General features: G+C 35.6%; 1 protein-coding gene across 2 annotated transcripts in view; it reads left to right on the forward strand.

Annotated features, from left to right (window-relative positions):
* The window catches only part of lig3 (ligase III, DNA, ATP-dependent), a 163,963-nt gene that overhangs the window by 124,898 nt on the left and 14,536 nt on the right, over positions 1-24,529 (forward strand). The window contains exons 3-9 of one of the 2 annotated variants that reach the window (XM_087252376.1): positions 13,026-13,105; positions 15,973-16,566; positions 17,637-17,765; positions 19,463-19,675; positions 20,959-21,110; positions 21,187-21,353; positions 23,664-23,741. In XM_087252376.1, coding sequence (XP_087108502.1) covers positions 16,023-16,566; positions 17,637-17,765; positions 19,463-19,675; positions 20,959-21,110; positions 21,187-21,353; positions 23,664-23,741 — 1,283 coding nt within the window. In that variant the 5' untranslated portion in view covers positions 13,026-13,105; positions 15,973-16,022. 2 annotated transcript variants of the gene reach the window in all.

Genomic DNA, 24,529 nt, shown 5'->3' on the forward strand with positions numbered 1-24,529 from the left:
TGAATGAATGAAAATAATAATGAAATGTACTAAAACAAACGGAATGTCCAGTAATGTGTTCACTATAACACTCCTAAGTACACTTTGTAATGATGTCAAATATATAGTTTAACTTAAGTTCTACAGGGAGTGCAGAATTATTAGGCAAATGAGTATTTTGACCACATCATCCTCTTTATGCATGTTGTCTTACTCCAAGCTGTATAGGCTTGAAAGCCTACTACCAAATAAGAATATTAGGTGATGTGCATCTCTGTAATGAGAAGGGGTGTGGTCTAATGACATTAACACCCTATATCAGGTGTGCATATTTATTAGGCAACTTTCTTTCCTTTGGCAAAATGGGTCAAAAGAGGGACTTGACAGGCTCAGAAAAGTAAAAAATAGTGAGATATCTTGCAGAGGGATGCAGTACTCTTAAAATTGCAAAGCTTCTGAATCGTGATCATCGAACAATCAAGCGTTTTATTCAAACAAGTCAACAGGGTCGCAAAAAGCGTGTGAAAAAACCAAGGTGCAAAATAACTGCCCGAACTGAGAAAAGTCAAGCGTGCAGCGGCCAGATGCCATTTGCCACCAATTTGGCCATATTTCAGAGCTGCAACATCACTGGAGTGCCCAAAAGCACAAGGTGTGCAATACTCTGAGACATGGCCAAGGTAAGAAAGGCTGAAAGACGACCACCACTGAACAAGACACACAAGCTGAAACGTCAAGACTGGGCCGAGAAATATCTCAAGACTGATTTTTCTAAGGTTTTATGGACAGATGATATGAGAGTGAGTCTTGATGGGCCAGATGGATGGGCCCGTGGCTGGATTGGTAAAGGGCAGAGAGCTCCAGTCCGACTCGGACACCAGCAAGGTGGAGGTGGAGTACTGGTTTGGGCTGGTATCATCAAAGATGGGCTTGTGGGGCCTTTTCAGGTTGAGGATGGAGTCAAGCTCAACTTCCAGTCCTACTGCCAGTTTCTGGAAGACACCTTCTTCAAGCAGTGGTACAGGAAGAAGTCTGCATCCTTCAAGAAAAACATGATTTTCATGCAGGACAATGCTCCATCACACGCGTCCAAGTACTCCACAGCGTGGCTGCCGAGAAAGGGTATAAAAGAAGAAAAACTAATGACATGGCCTCCTTGTTCACCTGATCTGATCTCCATTGAGAACCTGTGGTCCATCATCAAATGTGAGATTTACAAAGAGGGAAAACAGTACACCTCTCTGAACAGTGTCTGGGAGGCTATGGTTGCTGCTGCACGCAATGTTGATGGTGAACAGATCAGAACACTGACAGAATCCATGGATGGAAGGCTTTTGAGTGTCCTTGCAAAGAAAGGTGGCTATATTAGTCCCTGATTAGTTTTTGTTTTGTTTTTGAATGTCAGAAATGTATATTTGTGAATGTGGAGATGTTATATTGGTTTCAATGATAAAAATAAATAATTGAAATGAGTATATTTTTGTCTTTTGCTAAGTTGCCTAATATTTATGCACAGTAATAGTCACCTGCAAATACAGATATCCCCCTAAAATAGCTAAAACTAAAACAAACTAAAAACTACTTCCAAAAATATTCAGCTTTGATATTAATGAGTTTTTTGGGTTCATTGAGAACATGGTTGTTGTTCAATAATAAAACGATTCCTCAAAAATACAACTTGCCTAATAATTCTGCACTCCCTGTATACATATTAAACATCTTTCAAGTATAGTAGGGCAGCATAGTGGCTTAGTGGTCTAAGTAGCACTGTTGCCTCACAGCAAGAAGTTCGCTGGTTCAAGTCCCAGCTGGGCTAATTGGCATTTCTGTGAGGAGTCTGCATGTACACGTGGGTTTCTCCAGATGCTCCGGTTTCCCCCACAGTCCAAAAGACTTGCACTGCATGTGAATTCGATTAACTAAACTGGCCGTAGTGTATGAGCGTGTGTGAATGCAAGAGTGTATAGGTGTTTCCCAGTCGTGGGTTGCGGCTGGATGTCTGTGTAAAAGTCTAATGTTTAAAAAATCATATCCCAGAATAGTTGGCAGTTCATTCCACTGTGGTGACTAGTGATAAATAAGGGACTACGTAATACTGATGTTCCTAACTTAAATACTGACACATATTTCAAAGTCAATAAAAATCAAAGAGCAATTTTGAGAGTTGCGTTCAGTTAAATGATTGAAAACATTAGCTTCAGTATACTTTGGTTATATCCTTTGTAAAAGTATGCTAAAGTGTACTTCTTTTCCACACGGATGGGTTTAAGCACTTGTTTAATCTTTTAGAGGAAGCACTTCTTTTGCTCATACTGTTCCAAATTACATGCTTGCCATCTGTTAATTACAACGGTCCCATATGAGATGTAACAAGACTTTGCTAAGTCGTTCTTGATAATAGCATCTGCTAAATTCCTATACGTTTATGTCCATCTGTTTTTCTAAAGCATGTTGAATGTGGACCCAGTATGAAGCTTGTTTTAAATGACATAATCAAACATTTATATTGACAATAGACCCTTTCCTGTGAGGAAAAAAATATGGGTATATTCATACTATACTTACATTAAATACCTATAAATACAGATGTTATTTGTAAATTTCCAACACAAATCTTTATTTTGACAGTCACAGCTCATGTTAGGTGGCTTTAACTACTTTTAACTTGACTAATTGAGCTGTTTCAACTATTTTTAAATAAGTAATTTGAACAATCAGCAAAAGTCATTTTTTGTCACGACATGTCTTTAGAGAACTCGCAGCCTAAATCTCACCTAGTTTTTTTTTTTTTATTGTGAAATGTCCTCTTGTGACCTTTGTTGCGATCAGTTTGTTAACGTGATTTCAACCTGCATTACATAGAAATGCAGTTGCATGCATGCTGCTATAAAAACAACTATCAGACGCATTCAGAACAGAGACGTTTATGTGCTTCAGCTCTGCTAAAGGTCATGTAGGAGTCAGGCCTGAAGACAGCTTAATTGGAAATCAAACCCACACCATGGAGAGGGAGAAAGAATGGAGGCAACAGATAAAGGAGGGGACAGAGACATGAGTCAAAGAAATGGACAAACAGACAGGTATAAGGCAAAAGCGCACAGCGAAAACTCAAGACCAATATTGATTTGCGTTGAAAAGAAAATTGTGTGTGTGTTTGTGTGTGTGTGTGTGTGTGTGTGTACAGAGAGACAGAATGATAAATAAAAGATTAAATGTCCTGACATTGGGATGGACAGAAATCAATGGAAATAAATATGTTACAATGCACATATTCATTAGTCTGGGGAGAGAGTGAAGGTGGAGCGGATGTCTAGTGTATCATTCAAAGCGAGCAGGTCCCAGGTTACTTATTTGTTTTGTGAATATAATTTAAGGCACACTTCAGGACAGATTATATTGAAGGGACGATTTTCACTCCGACGTGCTGCCTGCTTACAAAGCCAATACAAAGTAAATAAATAATCATGCATCCGGTTTTAGCATTCAGGATTATGGGACGGGACAGTGGGCAAAGAACTTTCAGGGAAACCTAAAGCGAGTGAATGTGCTATTGTGGTATACTTCATAAACTTATAAGAGAAACAAAAGCAAACTTTAAATTGCATCATGTTGATGAAATAAATGGCACTTAAAGGGGAGCTATTATGCAAAAAACACTTTTATACATGGTTAAAGCACAGTTGTGTGGCACCAGAGTAGGAATATAGCTAACCTCTAATTGTCAGTTTATTAATTCTATATTTTCATAATAAAAGTTGATTAAAAATTTCTGCAGAAACACTTTGATTGACCTTAATCAGACTAAAGTCATACTCAACTGATTGACATTCTCCCTTTGTACATGTCATCAGAGAGGAACATTTCTAGTCCATTAGTGACCATCTCTCCCTCATTAGCATAAATGATAGCCCTGAGTGAGAAGCAGCCGTTCGCCATTAGTCAACCCTGGCTCATTCCGAAAACGTACCTCTATATACATTACTGAAGAGCACCAAATACGTCCCAGGAGCTATGTTTTTTGCTGTTTTTGTGAATCCACCAAAGGTCGCTGCGTGCGCTTTTTGATATTTCAAATTTCTCCCGCGAGTGCTATAAATGCATGCTGTTCTCCCGTAAATCAACTAGAGGTTGCTGTCGACTGACTGACAGACTGACTGACTGACCCATTAACTGATCCAGCCTCTTCCTTCCCTAAACCCAACCAATAGGGTTTTTAAAAGCTCCAATTGACCCGCCCACCCACTTCCCTAATCACAACAGTTTAAAAAAGCAATGCAGAAAATGCAGTTCTTCACTACACTCAAACCCCATTGTTGTGGCCAACTCATCTCTGCATCTCAAGTCTGCCATTGTACACGGTGAGCTACTGGGCAAGCTGGTGCATGTGGAGGTAAGCGGTCAGCTGTTAAGCTTGAAAAGGAACGACGTCATACCTCTACGTTTCGTTCCTTTTAAAGAATAAATGCAGCCATACATACTTCTGTTTATAATTCACGATCTCCAGAAATGTATATATTTATGAATATAGAAATGCTACGTTTTCAGAATGAGTCTATGTTGGAGTTTTAGCACCATACCTGCTGAAGATAATGTCAGCGACTAAGGGTGCTTTCACACCTGCCTTATTTAGTTCGATTGAATCGCACTAGAGTTCGTTTTCACTTTTGGTGCGGTTCGTTTGGGCAGGTGAGAATGCAGCAATCGTACTCGAGTGCGCACCAAAAGCGGACCAAATAAGCGTACAGAGACCTACTTGGGAGGTGGTCTTGATACGCTTTCAAACGAACCCTGGAGCGGTTCGTTTGTGGTGAGAATATGATCCGTACTAAAACAGGTCCAACCGCAAAAAGTACTGCGACTTTTGGACTAATCCAGCTGCAGTAGGCCGATGTGCTGTGTATTATGGGATATGGAGGAAAAATATTTGTTGACAGCGCTTTACCAACAGAGAGAGGGGAAAACATTACCTGATAGATCGTTGGTAATATTTCCGCAAGATGACCATGTCACAGTTTAGCTAAATTAAGTCACGCCTCCTCCTGAAGTGACGAGCGACGCATTAAAACCCGCATACAATCATTCAGCGCAGTCATCCCTCCAGAGTAAAAAAGACATTTTGTGTCTGCCGGTTTTGTTTACGTGCCGGAGTTCATTGGCATTTTCCCTTATGTGAATTCTGACCAATCAATAAGCAGTTTAGGAACTATGTTCAACAACATCTGGCCAATGAGAGATGTGGATTTTGTCAGATGACTGCATTTTGGTTCGTTTCAACTGGTTCGAACCAAAGCCAGCAGTGTGGTGTGAAAGCTACCCAAATACGGCAGAAAATGCAACAATGTATCATTTATTGGCCTTGGTCCGGACCAAATGAAGCGAACTACAGATGTGAAAGCACCCTAAGAGGCATTATAAATGTAACAACCACAGAGAGTAAGGACCTCAGTTTATCATCTCATCTGAAAGACTGAGCAGTATAGAGTCCCCATCAATATACTGGGGCGTTAGGACCCACACAGACTGCAGGTTGAGAAGGTTGATTTTTATACTGCTAGCACGCTTTAATACATTGCTAACATGTTTATAGCACGAATTTACTCTGGTCTGGCCTTTTTTTTTTTTTTTTACACGTTCAACAGTTGATAATGTAAGCTACATCAGATAGTCATTCAATTCCAAGCAACATGCAATGAAGATAAATAAGTTTCACTTCAAATTATATAATCTTTTAAGATAAACATCATATATTCAGATGTCTCTTCGGACTGTGATCTGGCTCTGTTAATCCTTGGATGAGCAATGAAAAAATATAGAGGTCTCTCTTTTTCACTCTATATTGTTACAAGGCCATTTTCTTTCTTTAATCATTCCGCTTGATTGTCATTTAATTAGTTTTTAATTGCGAATAAGTCATCACTGACTGATGAATCATTCAATTAGTTTCCCCTCAGTCTGTCCTTTGAGACCCATGTTTTACTCCTTAATTGAGTTGGAGAAAAGTGCTGCCTACATGTCACCTCATCCCAGCCCGCAAGTGAACCGAGACGCCTTAAAACCCAATCAATATCTCCCTGGTGATCTTCTTTCCTCACCTGTAATTCCTTCTCATCTTTTTTGTATGAAGAAACAACACACAGACAGGCTGTTGTTTAATTGTATAAGTCGTAGAATTCCTTTGTGAACTTTTTTATGACACTAGAAGTGAAGTTGTATAGGTTATATAATGTTGAATAAGTTACACACACATATACTGCTAATTAAAATCCTAATCTGAAAAATTACAGTAACACTTTATTTTGATGGTCCATTTGAGTATTAGTAGACTGTCTGCTTATTATGTTAATACTGCTCCTTCAACAGACGTTTAACTGACTATAAGAAACTTAGCAAGTGCATGTCACTAATCCTAACCCCAACCTAACTTATAATCTAATGAGAATTGGTTGGCATGTAGATGCAATGTAACTTAATTCAACAAACGGACCAACAAAATTACAAGTACTCACTTATCATGTTGGTGGTAATAAGATGTAAGTACTGCTTCAAAATACCAATAGAAGAAGATATAGAACAAAAGATGTCCACTTTTGTGTCTATGTTGTAATATTTGATCCCTACTGTGTGTCTCTCTGTATCTGAGAGTGTGTGTATGTTTACATACAATACTTATATTTTAACATGATTAATAGAATACTCTGATTAAAGCCCTGGTCAGATCACACGAATTTGTCAGGATTTCTGCACAATTTCCTTGACGTACGGTATCAGGGGGATTGGTAAATGAAAAATGGGCATCGTAACACAAGATTCAATCATTTCTTTTCATGTAATGTGTCATAGTTCACGACAACTGATACAATGCCTGCAACACCTAACGACACCATCTGCGAAAGTCTAGTATGTTTAGTTTTTTTCTCAATCTTCACAATGAGTTTCGTCTCGTGTGACTGTGTAAAAGGAGCACATAATTTCTCGGTTATCTCAACAAGTGCTGCTGTTAATGCGCCGGTCAGATTATCAAAAATTGGGCTGCGTATTTACTTATGTGGGCCAAGGGTGGATAAGACCAATCATTGGTTATGCAAACTTGAACTACCTTTTCTAAAATATTAAAGTGTTTTAAGCAGTTTTATCTGACAGACTGGCACAAATATGCAGACATCACTATTCTCACAACGTGTTTTTGAGTTCTCTTATCCTTCTAACAGAGTTTGTTCTTCTGAGGTAATCAGGGAACAAGTTCAGTGCTGTGAATACATTGCAAAAGCATTTCCTGCTTATTCAGATTTGTCATTAAAAGTGAAAACAGTTTAATATAGGCTTCTCTGAAACTAAATATTTCACTTAAATTTTATTTAGGCTAGATCATGATTTTATTTAACAAAACAACACAATCTCATGGCAATTTGTGTTTTGGCACATATAGCGGAGTTGTTTTGAAGCGAATAACCTCAAATGTTATTCGTTGTTCTTGTTTATAGATAGCTGACCAACAGAAGATACATTAAAATTAAGATAAAAAATTTCACAAAACAAAATTTGTTTAAAAAAAAGATTTTTTTTTCCAAGAGAAATATACTCAACTATATAGGTGGAGGATTTGTTTCGCTCTGAAGAAAATAAGGATTTAATGAATGCTTCACTGTAATTGTATCACAAAACTCTGTCATATATTTGTTAATTTTGTAATATGTTATTATTTTAAGGATTAACTTTACTTTATTGTCTTGAGCATCGGATATTTCCTTGCTGCTGATGTGCTTTCATTTTCTTCGTCTTACTCACGGCACGTTCAGGTGAGTTCAGGAGAGTTTAATAATCAACCGGCAGGAAAATATAGATTTAGATTTCGAAGAAAACATCTTAATATTAAAAGAGATCTTAAGTTTGATCTTATCCATGTTGTAATGAATGCCCTTAAATAATGTAGTTATTAGTTGTCTGCAAACATCAGTGTTTATTGAGACTGACAAAAATATGTTCAATTGAGATGAGAAATATTGTTATAGCAACACTTGTGACTGCTTTGGGAAATAAAGTTCATCGTAGACATCTTGGGATGACTGGTTATGAAGAAACGTGTGGTCTGGCATATTTGGTACCCATGACTAGTTAAGATTTTATCAAGACAAAATCGCACTTGGTGACTTTCATAACCGACAATAAAAATCGTGGGATCTGGCTGGGTCTTAAGAGTCTACACTCTCAGAAAAAAAAGGTATGAGAGCTGTCACTGGGCTGGGGTGGTACCTTTTCAAAAGGTACACATACTTAAACGGTTCATACTGGTATCTAAAAGGTGTATATTAGTACCTAAAATTTTCAAAAGGGGATATTTGTCATTTTAAGGTACCAGTATGTACCTTTGAGGTATTAACAAGGACCCTTTAGTTACAAACTTGTATCTTTTGTAAAGATACCACCCCATTGACTGTTCTTTTTTTTGAGAGTGGACCATGTAAACGGCAAATTATTTATTTATTTATTTTTTTTTTTGATGACCTTAATCAGACTAAAGTCATACTCAATTAAAGAGAAATCTAATAAAGACGTGGAGGATTCCTATTTTAGTTGCATTATTAAAGTGTAGTACAGAGATGTAAACCCCACAATCAAACTCTTACAATTTTGTAAATACGTATTAAAATCGGAGTATTGGTGTTTAAGTCTAAACATACTCACTGACTACGTTTACATGGACACTGTTTTAATACGATTAAGACAATACTCTGATTATGAAAATGCCTTTTAAAAAAATTGAACCTGTAGTTAAAATTTGTCATTTGTGTTTTATTTTAATTTTATTTTATTGTTTTTTTTTTTGCATCCATCAATATATTACGTTTTTTTTCCATAATGGTAGTATAGAATATTATTTTAACTCTATATTTAACTTTAGATTAAGTATCTTATTGTTTTTTAACACTGTATGTCTGTATACATTTAATATTTTTTGGTTTTGCTTTAGTTATTTTAGTACATCACTTTAAAGGAGTATAAGAAATTAGGATTTGTCAGCTGAAATCAAACTAAACCAGTTTATAGCCAGTGTTTGTTAAGCACTATTTTAATAACATGGTGTTCTGATTCATTAATGTAAAATGGTCTAATATGAATATGAATTTCATGATACCCTGTAAGAAATTCTCCTCGTTGAATCAATAATCTGGCCTATACCTTGATCTCTGTAATGTATGTTAATAGAGCACATTTAACCTTACTCTAGTCTATATCATCCTCTAAAAGATGCTAAACTGCATTATTTATATTTATGTTTAGTAAACACGGGGGAATGACTGGAGAAAGAAAATGCCTTCCAGCAGATCCTCGGATGTGGACTGATGTGAACACAGTGGTTTTGCTTAGACTCGCTGCTTAATATTTCAGAATCTGCTGAATCTTTCATATCATGAATTTCAATTTATTTTGCTGGAGGGTAAATAGTGTGGCTCATTTAGTGATAAACTAAAATTAAAGGTTCCTGGCAATAGTTTTGTTCTCTGCCATACTAATAAAATCTTAATACAATGTAAACATATAGTGGTTGAATTACTGCCATCTCTTGGTATGATGAAGATGTGCTAGTTTCTCACTGTGAACAAATTATTATTTGTTTGAGAAAGAAAAACATAACTTTACTGTTCATTAATGGAACTAACTGATCAATATTGTTAATTTAATCAATATAATTCTGTTTTATTACTGTTATTTATAAAAAAATTACAATAAATGATTCTTTTTATTAATTTTCAGTGTATTAAAAATATAATGTACACTAAAAAAAACTGCTGCCTTCTTTTTAGTTGAATCAAATGAACGTTTCTTGTCATCTCAACTTCAGTCAAACTGACTAAATATTAAGCTTTGCATAACTTTAAAAATCTAGTTGACCTTAAAGATGGCAGAATACATCTTGATCTTTCTGACATGGAAAAACAATTGTATTCTTCATTTTTTTTTCTTTTACTCAATGTTATCTAATGTAGGCCATTCTTCCCTTACCTTCTTGAAAGTTATATGGGAGAAAGTTATATTTAGTGAAGAAGAATGGTTTTTGGTCTGTTCTGGCATATTTTTCAAAGGGACCACAATATCAGCCTGCGAGCGAAATTTTAAATTCTTTTACAGAACTTATTTAAGGCCAGTTCGTCTAAATAAGATATTTCCTAATGTTTCTCAGTGTTGTTTTAAGTGCAAATCCAATGTTGGTACTGTAATGCATGTATTCTGGGAGTGTGACATGATAAAGACATACTGGAAAGAAATACACAAATTAGTTCAGAAGATTATAGGTAAACCTTTTGCTCTTTCTCCAGTTGTTTATCTTCTGAATTGTAAAACTGCTCTACAACTTAGTCATGGTACACTTTTGTACATATCTTGCAAGAAAATGTATTGTTTTGTTGTGGTCCTCTGCGAACATTCCTTCTGTCAATATGTAAATAAAAACCATTTTTTTTACCCTTGAAAAAACTGACTTATGACTTCTGATTTATGATTTCTGGCATATCTGGAATCCTCTATGGAAGTTTTTGGAGAATGTATCTTGAAAGACTATTTTTATTAAATTTTAATTTTAATTTATTTATTTGTTGTTAATTTTACCCTTCACAGAAGAATTGAATTACTAGCCGATGGACGATTGTATAATATTATTGTATATGATGACATGAGACACCTATACCACTGTTTTCTCATTGCAAATCTTTAAATAAAAAATAAAAATAAAAAAATAAATATCTGGTTGAAAATAAAAATAAGTTAAAATAACATAAAACATATACTTTTTTACAGTGTATATGCTACAAGAGGAGCAAAGTAGTTTTTTTATCATTTAAATAAATAGTTTTTGTTAGCATAAAAATAAAGAAAGAAATGTCATAGACACTCACCAGTCACTTTATTATACATGCTGTCCAACTGCTCTTAACGCAAATTTTCCAATCAAATGGCAGCAACTCAATGAATTTAGGAATTTAGGCATGGTCAAGACGATCTGCTGCAGTTCAAACTGAGCATCAGAATGGGGAAGAAAGGTGATTTAAGTGACTTTGAACGTGGCATGGTTGTTGGTGCCAGACGGGCTGGTCTGAGTATTTCAGAAACTGCTGATCTACTGAGATTTTCCCGCACAACCATCTCTAGGGTTTACAGATAATGGTCCGAAAAAGAGAAAATATCCAGTGAACGGATGCCTGCAGTCACTACTTTATTATTTCCTGTCTATAGGGATTAGAAACAAACTGTTTAAAAGCATTAAAAGTGTCTAGAAGATACATTACACCAAGGGGTGCCCAAACTCAGTCCTGGAGAGCCATGTACTGCAGAGTTTAACTCCAACTTGCTCTTGCCAGAAGCTTTGTAGAATAATTTGCAAAAGCTTGATTAGTTGGTTCCGGTGTGTCTAATTGTGTTTGGAGCTAAAATCTGCAGGACACTGCTCCTCCACGATCGAGTTTGGGCACCCCTGTTTTACACGCAATGACCCAGAGACTGAGATTGCATGTCACTGATGAGATGGCCTTAAACAATAACTAAATGCACTACAGAATGTTTTCTTTTTTCTTTTTTATTGTATTTGCTGAACATTTCCAATAAAATGCATAGCAAATGTGTGATATTCACATTTTTGCGTAACATTCGCAAGCAAAATAACAATAAGAAAAAAAGGAGAGAAAAAAAAACGAGTGGGTTTAAAAATTACCATAGAGAAGAGGAGTTTTGTTTATATTATATTATATTATATTATATTATATTATATTATATTATATTATATTATATTATATTATATTGAGTTACAGATCGCTATATGACATAAAAGTCCTTTAAGAGTATCAAAATAAATTTTTTAATCAGCCTTGAAAGATGTTAGGCTTTCTCTCTGACCATTTACACTTGTGTATATGAAACTTACCTATTAATATCAAAAGATTTAACATAAACAGAAGATTAATATCTATATCCTTTTTTATCTACGTAAAATATGACATCTCTTTCTATGACCACTCAGTACATTAAACAGACATTTAACATCAAACATGAAATATTTAACAACATTATTCTGCAAAAAAACAAGATTCAGAAAGATCAGCTTTATAACTCTTGAGAAACTGGTTGATATATTTTACGTATAATTTTAAAGTAGATTTCACTGACTCTACATGTGACACAATATTTGTTGTTATAAGTCCAGATCAAGTTCCAATCGATATTCTCTAATTGGTTTTTCCAAAAGTACTTGCGTCTAAAAGTCGCAGGATAATAAATCAAACTTCTAAGAAATTTATTATTAGGGGTGAGCCGGGCACAAAGTAACACTTTTTGGTTTTGGCCAAATAATAGACAAAGTCCGAACCATATTTTTTTTTTACCAGCAACACACAAGCCGCTCCTACAAATGAGCACTGAAAGTATGATCCCCGGTCCTATGATTTCTGTGCAGTATTGCCAAAAGTGCCAGGAGTAAAAATGTTACTGTTTACCCCACCTGCGGGGCAAGTTGTAACAGTGAGTTAGTTGTAACACATGCTTAAAAAGGCAGATTTCACACAATTAATTTAAATTCTGTTTACTTTAAATAGTGTATTTCCTCAGTAGCTATTTTTATTCTACATAGCACAGCATGTTTATTTATTTATTGGATAAACACATTTGGATTTATTTGCATTATTATCCATTATTATACAATCCATTTATTAGCAATAAAATTATTTTTTTCTATTAAAATATTTTCTATTAAAAACATTTTATATGAAAAGTTCTCAACATTCAACAATTATTAAGTTTAATCGGTGTCCAACAGTGTGTGGATTATTTGTAAACCCCCCTTACAACACTCTGTGTTATGTTTTCCTCAAAACTGGCAAGCAGTCTCACACTTTTCAAAATGGTTCCATCTTTTAGCCTTGAAGATGGTAATCACATAAATAAAAGTCTTTTCATACATATGTTCACAGATTTTTTAAAAATAAAAAAAATAGAGTTTAATAAAAAATACTTTTATGCTGCAATAATGGTTTCTCCTGTTTTTCATCCAAATTTTGCAGAACTTATGAAGGCATCTTCCGATGCTGCAGTGCAAACCTGGAAGGATGGCATGGTTAACCCTGAAAAAATACCTTAAAATGTAAGTGTACGTTTTACCCCACGTTACTTTGTGCCCCGCGCTCCCCTAACGTTACATTGCACTGCACTACAGAATGTTACGTTTACACAGACATGCACAAATCACATGTAAACGCATCAACCTCTCCCAGCTTTTGAGTACTACTTTTTACTCATACTTTTGAGTATTTACAACAGATACTTTAACTCAACTTGGACTACATTTTTGGGCAAGTGGTACTTTTACATGATTATGTTTTTAGTACTCTTTCCACTACTGAATATCACACACATTTTTCTTATCATGATAAAACAGTATATAAGCTCTCTTAACAGGTCCTGGAAAACATCACTTTGTGGATTTAATATCAAGCTTTTATTTGGTTAGAAAACGTGTTTTATTTTTTTTTTAAACTACAACGAGTCTCAACGAGAAAATGTTGTGTTTAGAATCAGTCACTTCGGATTCGTGCCAAGTAGATCGATAAACGATTTTAACAACACATAATATGACCATGAAACAAACATGAATTTTCTGCGCATGCGCACTGAACAGGAACCACTTCCAAACAAAGAGGAAGAACTCGTGTGATTTAAAGGGGACAGCACACAATACAGAAATCATGCTCTTTTGCTAATACATCTGTGAGTGCTTTTTAAAAATGAAATCCGGAGCTTGGGATCGGCTAACAATGAAGACTGAGGTAATCCGGAATTTAAAATAACTTCAATGCTGCCTCTTGTAGTTAGTTTCTTTATGGCTGTTGGTGCAGAGTGCAGCTAACATTAGCATGTGAGCTAATTCCACGTTGATCAACAAAGCGACACGTAAACAAAACTATAAACAAATAAATTTAAGTGACATTGTATCTGTATGAAACGATAAATTTAGGACAGGCTGTATGAAAATTACCGTTTTAGTTTTTCTAAAGTTGCTAAATAGTCTATTTTCACATGCACTGCATTGTTTTACTGCAGGTGTTTTGTAATTCACACGACTAAATTCTTTATAAACGTAAACGAGGTAAAGTTCGTTTTATATTCGTACATTCAGACTTTCTCTTAAATAATATAATTTTAGAAAAATATTATTTGTAAATAGTGAAATCACATTATCAGACTATTATGACGATCAAAGTACAACAATGTTTACAGTCAGTTAAATAGTGCTAATGTTGTTTTGAAGTCATATTTACATATGATTTCAGACCGAATATTCAAAGTACCAACAGTATTGGGAGCCTGGCACTTATTGCTACTGAACGAATGAGTGAATATAAAACCAACTTTACCTCAGTTAGAACAGAACATTACTGTATGATTCATAAAAAGACATATGATTGACTGCATGTATGTAGGTTTTGCATTTTGTCACTGTACCAATACTAGACATTGGTTGCTATATGATTCTGACGATATGATAACCTTGGATAAAAATATCACGGTTTCACGGAATTGCTATTACTGCTCTAAAATATGCTCTTTTAAAAAGTCTGAGTAAAAAACTAAAACTATTTTCTTTTTGAACACAATGTAATTTAATTTAGGGAAATTTTTAAATTATTTTGAAACAGTCAACATGTCAGGCTAAATGATTCATATGATTCATTAGCTATGTTTCCACCAAATCGCCAAGATGCACATACATTTTGAAAATGCGCATAAAAACTGTATGCACAACTGAGTAGGATAAACTTTTTATTCAACAACAAAAGATGCACAAAAACTAAGATGGAAACACTTTTAGCAAACAAATTCCAGTATGCACATTAAAAAGGTCATGTGATTTTGTTATAAGAGATCATGTGATGATAAAAATGTGTGTGAATAGACAAATCAACAGGCTGACCAGATTAAAAACATCTGAAATGTTGTTGTGGTCTTTCTAAAAATCCTTAACCGTTGCAGTATTAGTGTTATTATATTATTAATTACCCCCAGAACTGTCAAGAGCATTTTTGCTCCTCATCTCATTTCTTCAAACACCATCACTTGTTCATTGCGTGTCAGCATTGTCTTCTGAGGCGCAAGTCATTTATTAAATGAGGAAAAGAGTCATGCAGCTTCTCCTGCCGCAGATTCCACAAATTCCGTTTTTACTGTTGATATTTGGTACCAGTTAATTATAATAATAAAGTGACGATTTTGTTCTCTTTGACTTGTTGGATGGAAACGCTGCTTCATTTGCACGTCTTTTATGCGATAATCCAGTTGGGTGCATAAAGTTAATTCGCATTTTTGGATGGAAACATAGCTACAGACTTCTGCTGTCTTCATTAGTTTCTAAAACACAAATGTCCTTACAATTTAAAAACTTGCATTTTTGGACATAATTACTGCTGGAGATACTGTTGTCCTAAAAAAACAAAAAAAATCTTACATATACCGTAAGAACGGTATAACAGAAAATGTTGGCGATTTAAAATCTTGACTTTTTTTTAAACCGCCGGAACCTTGATAACGGTTATTGTCCCATGCCTAACCAGTACCTTTTTTTGTACCTTTTTTCTTTACTTTTTTTTCAGTTGTGTTTCCCAATAGGTAGTCGTAAATAAATATGCTATTTTTAGTTATTTCACAGTTTAGTTGCGCAATTGTTATTGGGCAGACAAAAATGCTCACTCAATTTGCTAGTAAGGCTGTCACACACAGACGGCAGTCACGCATTTGCTCTGGGTGGGGGAAATTATATTATGCAGATATATATTTCATATCTCAGACATTTGCGATTAACTAAATGCAACATTTCAAATCGCATTTACAATTCGATTTCAATTAATCGCACAGCCCTACTGCCAGCTCACCATACTAGCCTTAAGTTTTCCACTCAACTCAAAATGACCACCATTAACCATGATAACTATTTTTCTATTTCTATTTTTCTTGAAGGATTCACATCTATTTTATGAGATGAAGACTTTTCTGTCTTACTGAACTTTATGCCCAGTCTTTGGCTTGGCAGGGCATTAAGAACACTCAGCAGATCATCTTTGACCAAAATTTCTTGGGAGCCTTTATTTAGAGCAACACTCAAACACCAATATCTCCAGTGCTCGAGGACTCTTATATTTACCCGGGGCTCTGAATCAAGCCCCAGTGGAGTCTTTTTCTGTGCGCCACACACTCCAGCATTTACTTTAATATCCAGCTCTTATTTCCACATTTCCTGGCCTGTGCGGAGGAGTGAACAAGCGGATATGGCGGAGCAGAGATACTGTGTTGAATATGCCAAACGTGGCACGGCTGGCTGCAAGAAATGCAAAGACAAGATCATGAAAGGTCTGGTCCGGATTGGCAAGATCGTTCCAAACCCATTCAGCGAGTCTGCAGGGGAAATGAAGGAATGGTATCACGTAAAGTGTATCTTTGAGAAGCTTGAGAGAGCGCGGGCCACCACAAAGAAGATTGAGGACATCACTGAACTGGAGGGATGGGAGGAACTTCAGGATGAGGATAAAGATCTCATCAATAAACACGTTTCAGGTATTCGCTCTCTACATGTTTTGCCCTTTCTTGTTTAATTTTTTTATTACTGCAGATCTGGGGTCGGTTCTTCGTACCTCGCTTAAATGATCTAAGATGATTTGGCAGATCCTGGATCTTTTCATCTCGATAACTGATCTCTCACTAATTTGGTTCTTCAAAGAAATTGACGAATCAGATTAGAATGTCTGGATAAACTGATCGGAGATCGCTGCTTGTGTTGTGAAGGACAAATCTATCGATCCTCGAAATCATGATCAGCAATGCAATAATTGGCTGACAGCACAGCAGCGTAATGACAACGACTGATCAATATTAAATTATCCCTGTGAGCAAAATTACATCAAATTAGTTGTAAACGATTTGTTAAATATGACACGCAATAACCTTCCACATTTGTTGTGAGCTGCAGGCTTTACACGTTCATGTGTTAAGAGTATTCTTCATGTATTTCAATGCAAACCAATGTACTTAGTTCTACATTTAAAAAATATTTTCTTTATTATAGTAGCCGTTTTTTAATCGGTGTAAAGAATAACTGGTTGTTTACAAAAGCATTTTGATATTAATAAAGGCGTCTGCAACTTTTGTGAAGCATCAAATCACTGGCATATTAACTATCAAAACATGTTTATAACTACATAAATGTATTATTGCTTTAAAAAAAAAAAGTCACATATTGTGCATTTCTATTATACACAATTTGTATTAAAGCGATCTAAAAAGTTCATGTAAAAAAGTTCAACTTTATGTATATAGTTAAAAAATATTAACCATTTTCCTTAGTGTAACCACTACTGTAAGAAAATATCAGAATTCGGAACATACTTTCTGTATTATCTTTGCTTGAACTGAGTCGATCTAATCCTGTTTATATGAATTGAACCTGCTCCCGATCAGGTCTGACCTAGCAGAACTTGCTTTGACAACAACTCTCTGATCAGCTTTGAAGAACGAAACGATCCTAAATCGAGTCAAATCATCTATATCCAAATCCAGCTAACTGAGTAATCCACGTATGAAGAACGGACCCCTGATATGTGCTGAGCAATGTTTCTTCTCTTAAACAGAACTGGCAGCTAAAGTTAATTCAACCCCAAAGAAGAAAGTGCAAGCAAAGCTAAACACCAGTGGGCAGCTGTCATCGCCGCCAGCTGATCCAACAGTCAATGCTCCTCGCAAGTTTTCTGGCTTCACAGGTACAGTTATATATGTATGTATTTTAACTGCTGTTATTTTAGACATCATTTACCTACCAACAATTTAGTTTTAATCAGATGTCTAATAGACTTCTAAACATAGACATTTGGATTGTCGGTGAAAATGTAAGAGACATCTTAAGATTATAGCAAAACTAGACTACTCATCAATACAGAGATTAGTTTTGGGCTATTCTTAGATGTCTATTAGGTTACAAAATAGTTTGGGGAAGTACATTTTTAAAGTCTCTGTAAAATTAGAATTTTGTGTTTATTTTGCCAACATATTATTATTATTATTATTATTATTATTTAGGTGAACGGTTAATCCATGCAAGTTAATCCAATGAATAAGAAGTTTTTGGTAATCTTCAATCAAAGTCTGACCATTTGCTTCTTTGTTTTGTTTGACGGTCCTACTATGGTAATGTCTGTTTGATGACTTCAGTCATAATATTCTTAACCACACCCCTCTTAAGGGCGTCACACACTGGATGCGCAACACAGTGCCGCGACTCGGCAGTTGAAAGTATTGCAGACCAGACGCGCACATTCGCATGCTATTTAAAATGAAACTATTCAGATGGTGCTCTGTGGCCCAGCAGAAATATGAACAGTGTCCTGAGTTGTGGCTGGGTGCCGCGGACAGCCGGCGGCTTGCTGCACTGGTGTGTGTACCCTTATAGAAACCTGTTTAGAATTCTGAAATGCATGGCGTTGCGTCGCTGAGCGGTGCTTCTGGTTTGTGACCCCGTTTACTATCAGTTTGCTTTGAGGAAATGATGCGCATATTGAGAAAGCACCGGCCCTACTCAATATTCAGTATCAGTACAATAATATACCAGTACATCAACATACTAAAACTAAAAGTATAACACAGACTTTATAAGTCTTTTTTTTTTTTTTTTTTTGCTGAGCACGGCTGTTTTTATTTCACCAAAGTACAACTGTAACATTGTGAAACGTTTGTATATACATATATAATATCTTTATATCTGCATTTTTAAAAAAACCATTCTAAAATGCTGATTGGGTGATCCAGAAACTGATGCTGTTGTTGTTGTTAAAGTCTAATAATTAATGATTTTGAACTATTTTTAGAATATACTGTTGAAAAGGAGCATTTACTTCGTCAGGTTTAAAATTTGGAAAATTAAGTCTCAGATAAACAACAACATGTTTTTGTTAAAGCTTCAAGCTCAACAGAAAAAAATACAATAAGAAAAGCTGCACAACAACAACAAATCTACAGGATCTGAATCTGGAATTTCAGTGTTGGATTATTTTTGTTCAGTAAATAACGACCATAAGACCATATTATTTTTGTACATTATGGTTTGAAAAAATATGCAATTTAGTGGGATGTCTTTAATTTTTTACATGACTGTATGTATGTGAGTGTGGTTTAAGTTGTACTTTAGGTTGAGATTATGATTCTTTTACTTGCATTTACAACTGGTGAGTGTTGATCCTTCTCATGAAAGGCTGATGTCTTGTATACTTGAGCTTTTAAGCAGCTCCTACACAATTGTGTGGAATTTTCTATCGAGTCTGAAAAACCTTGATTAGCTGGTTCAGGTGTGTTTCACTAAGCTTAAAGTTAAACATAACAAACAGGTTTAGACACCCCTGATTTATCATTTTAAGTTGTTGTAGTCTGTCAGCTTAATACAATGCTCAACACTTTGTGTCCACAGCTACCAAGGCCGGTTCCTCTTCCTCCAGTCCTGGACCATCTCCAGCCAAACCCGCTCAGGGTAGCGTTTTATCAGCTCAGATGTGTGACCCCACACATAAAGACAACTTACTTCGTGAGTTCAGAAAACTCTGTGCTTTAGTGGCAGAGAAGTCGGGCTACAACGCCAAGACGGAGATCGTCAGAGACTTCTTAACAAAAGGCTCAGGTGGAGGTAAGCATGGAAAATATGAGCCATCAATCATTAAAGGGATTGTTCACCCAAAAACTAAAATACACAATTATTTACTCACCCTTCACTTCTTCAAAACCTGTTCGAGTTTCTTCTTTTGAACACAAAAGATTTTTGATTAATTTGATTACCTCCGGACTGTGTTGCATCGCACTATGGTAGTCTATGGGCACATTCACACTGAAAATGCTATGATATTGCACTCAGGAATGGGTTTAAAATTGTCAGCGCAAGGTCCTTGTGATGCAATATTATAAATGTGATGTAATAATGACAATTAAAAAATTGTAAGAAGTAGAAAGACAATATGTTATGATAAGCACATGAAGATACATCATATAACTCAGGATATTCTGGACAAAGCCCCAATGAGCGCCTTATGCGGCTTGATATTATGGTAAACAAAACAGTTTTCATGCTAACTTTCTACTTTAAATAGAAGCTTGCTATGGTTGTCCCACCTCTGACCCCTTCTGATTGGTCCACTGCTTATGGACCTGACAGCGATAAAGCCTGGTTTATACTTCTGCGTCAAGTGACCGGCGTAAGCCACGGCGCATGCAACGCGCGTAGCTGTGCATTTATACTTTTGTGCGCTGTCTCTGTTGGTCTGCATTTACACTTCCAAAACGCTAGTTGGCAGTGAGGTGTTAATTTGTCTCTGTGTCGAGTTTCTTCGCCTGAGTTTTGTTTTTTCTAAACGCTTCTGGGTTGTACAAGTGGCTTAAACTCGCTCATTTTGAGGCAGGAACTGGCGGACGTGCAACAGCTTTAACTATGAGGTAAACACAAAACAAAACTTTCCATCAGGAGCTCCTTTGCGGGACTCCACACTTGTAAACAATCGCTCCGTTGGGCTCGCGTGGCTCTCGGTCTCTTCCAGACTCGTCAACACTACCAAGCCGACCAATCACAGAGCTTGCGCTACGCGTCGTTGCGACATGTAGTTACATTTTTTTGAGAGGTGCACATCAGCGACGTCGAAGGCCACGGCGTAGGGCTATGTGTCAGCGCTGAGCATACGCCGGCATTTGACGCAGAAGTATAAATCAGCCTTAAGCTGCACTGTTTGAGGAAGTTCAACTTGACGAATTCTCTAAAAACAGTATAATCAACAGTAGATAAAAACTCATAAAGGCTTTAAAAACTGAGTGAGAATAAATTGAGGTCATTTTCATTTTTGGATGAACTAACCCTTTAATATTAACACGAATGAATTATCTCAGTGACCCGTTTTAATAAATCTCTCTCCCAAACCTTCACAGACAAATTCAGAGGAGATTTGTACCTGACAGTGAAGCTTCTCCTCCCAGGCGTAGTGAAGAATGTGTACAACCTCAATGACAAACAAATCGTCAAGCTTTTTAGCCGCATACTGAATTGCAATCAGGATGACATGGTGCAAGACTTGGAACAGGTTTGTAGTGTAGCTTCGAAGGTTTAATTTAGAAAAGAGGAGAGATATTTGACCTTTCTCTCATTGATCTTCATAGGGAGATGTTTCGGAGACGGTGCGGATGTTTTTCGAGGAAAGCAAGTCTTTCCCTCCTTCAGCAAAAAGTCTTCTGACCATCCAAGAGGTGGATGCTTCGCTGAGCCGATTATCCCAGCTCACAAAGGAGGACGATCAGCAGGCAGAGCTGCAGAGCATTGCCAAAAAGTCAGGAAAAGTTCTACATTTGAACTAGGCCTGTCACAATATCTATTATGTTGTACAATATATTGTACCAAAATATATTGCGTTAAACGATATTATTGTTATTGTTAAGACCATTTTATGCCACTCACTATATAATGCCAGAATGACAATATAATAGCATTCCAATGCAAGTACACTCTTCCAAAGAACACATAATAATGTATTATTAAGAATATTTAGTTTCATTATAGTAATTAACAATTTAATAACTAGGCATTGGAATTAGAATGTAAAAATGCTTATCCTAAACAAATAAATATTAATAAATGTTAACAAAAAAGTCCAAGGTAAAAACACTGCAATATCTGATACTATTTTTAGTTGTCAGACACCCTCATGAAAATATACTATGATCATTTATAGTAAATACTATAGTTTTTTTTTAAACTATAGTGACACTTACACCTCTAACAGAGATAGAGATGTTACACAATCAGCTAAAATGTTGCTTTTTTTGTATGGGCGATTATATATTGCATCACCAAAAATAATTCCAGTCTTGTCCGTGTGTTGTGCGATAAGTTGATATATTGATTATTGTGACAGGCCTAATTTAAACATGTTTTTTTTTTTTTTTGGAATAGAAGTCGCATTGTTTTGTCTCTAACATAGACTTATCATCTGTGTGATGAAGTTTAAGTGCTATTTCATAAAAAAAAGAATCGTTTGTTTATTCTGCCATCACTTAACCACCATTCTCTTGATCCAAACTTCTGTTCTAACCAAAATAAGATTTTCAAGATACATTTTTTTTCTACTATGGAAGGTAATAATTTTTGAACGAACTATTGGATGAATATACAGTGCTCAGCATATATGAGTACACCCTATTTTGAAGATAAATACTTTTATAAATTTCTCAGTGAATATGGGTAATATATTGGTGCATTTAAACAAAACATATATTTGTTAAAATACTTTTTTAGCCACAGAACATTTTAGGAAATGAAAAAAAATTCCAAAATGAAAAAAATATATATTTTTAGTTTCTTTTTATTTATGCTATTCATTCATGCATTCATTTTCTTTTCGGCTTAGTCCTTTTATTAATCAGGGGTCCCCAGAGCAGAATGAACCGCCAACTTAACCAGCATGTGTTTTACACAGCGGATGCCCTTCCAGCTGCAACCCATCACTGGGAAAAACACACTCATTTACACTCATACACTACTGACAATTTTTTGTTTCATCTGGAGGAAACGCACTGGAACACGGGGAGAACATGCAAACTCCACACAGAAATGCCAACGGACCCAGCCTAGGCTCAAACCAGTGACCATCTTGCTGTGAGGCGATTGTGCTACCCACTGCGCCATCTTATAGAAAATATGAATTTAAATGAGAGATTTGTGGTGGGTGTACACATATGCTGAGCTCTGTATATTACATCAGATATGATGTTCAAAGCATGCACACACTGGGATTGCACTGAATGTTACAGATGCAATTTTTTTTTTTTTTTACATTTTTCACATGCCAGTTTTAATTTTGCTTTGAATAATTTTAAATAGTGCTTCATAGTATTTTTTTATATAGTATATCCACTTTTTTTGTTTGTTTCTTTTTTCATTTCAGTTGAACCTAAAAGATTTGTTGTTAAACTATATTTTTATAACATTTCGAAACCATTTTATTTAGGTCCAACAGTACTTTTATTAATTAATTAATTTTGTTTTATTATAATTATTATAGTTTTTTCGTCTCAAAGGTCTATTATAACATAGTGGTGTTGTCACAATACTGGAATTAGGTATCAATCGATACTGAAACTTTAAAATTGTCCATTTCCTGCTAACATTTGAGCGCTGTTGAGCTCAACAGATGTGAGGGATTTGCCATGAAGATCATCAGGTCACCGAACTCACTGCTGTTTACTGAGTGTAAACACAGATACAGGCATACTGAAGCATTTTAAAGCCACAATTCATTAGCTGATCTCTTATATGTCAGCTTATAGACAAACCAGCTGATCGAGCTGGCTTTAAAATGCTCCAGTGTCCCTGTATGTGTGTTCACACTCAGTAAACAGCGGTGAGTCAATCACAGTCATCTTTGTTGGGAACATAAACACAATGACAAATCAGTGCTGTTCAAGAACATGCTAAACATCGCTCAAATGTTAGCAGGATATGGACGTTTTTAAAATTTTAGTATCATGACAGCACTATAACATGGTGAAACTTATTTTCTTGAAAATATGGTGTACAAAATTGGTTTTCAGTCTGTTTAACTTAAAGCACACTCACCTTAAATGTATTTCTTGATTACCAGATGCACCGGGAATGATCTGAAGTGCTACATTCGTTTGGTCAAACATGATTTGAAAATCAACTCAGGGGCGAAACACATGTAAGTGATGCTAGCAAATTGTTTTTAAGACGACTGGTACTAAGATACATTTTTGATCGGTTCAAAGGTGGACTTTCTAAAGTAACTGTGCAAGTAGAGTCTGAAACATTTTAAGCTTATTTACTTTCTACCATGTCCAAAAGTCAGAAACGCATCCAACTGTTTTGCTTTCATAGAATAAACACTTATTTGAACAGATGCATTTAAACAGCCAATAAGGACCTACTCTGTGTATAGTCCATTTTTAACAATATAGGAATTGTTAAAGGTCCTGTGAAGTGCTTTGCAATTTGCATTTTTTTTCAATGTTTGGATAAATCTCAACTGAAACATGAAAACAGAGTGGGACATATAGTAGCTCCTCCTCTGAAAAAAAAACAACCAGTTGTGTTAGGGTTTATTGGTTTAATAAAAATAATAAAATATAAAAACAAATAAGAGGCATCTTAAAGAAGCGGGGCATGTCAGATACTATAGAACATGTGATTGGTCAGAAGATTTGATAAAAAATGGAAGTATGAAGCGATGTCAAAAAAAATAATTGATCCTTTAAGGTAGAAGTGACAAACTGCAAGATTTGCGTATTTTGTCACAGTTTTGGAGCACACTAGCTATTAGATATCCTTCAAACTAACGTACTAATACTAACATCTGAAAGCTTTTTTTTTTTTTTTTTTGGAACCGTTAAACCAGGGGTTCCCATATTTTTCAACCCACAACCCCCAAAATAACAGCCAGTGACTCACGACCCCCACTATTTTCAGAGGTGGTTATAAACAACCAAATTT

The sequence above is a fragment of the Danio rerio genome, chromosome 5, assembly GCF_052040795.2.
Source record: "Danio rerio strain M-AB ecotype USA chromosome 5, GRCz13ab, whole genome shotgun sequence".
Classification (NCBI taxonomy): Eukaryota; Metazoa; Chordata; class Actinopteri; order Cypriniformes; family Danionidae; genus Danio; species Danio rerio.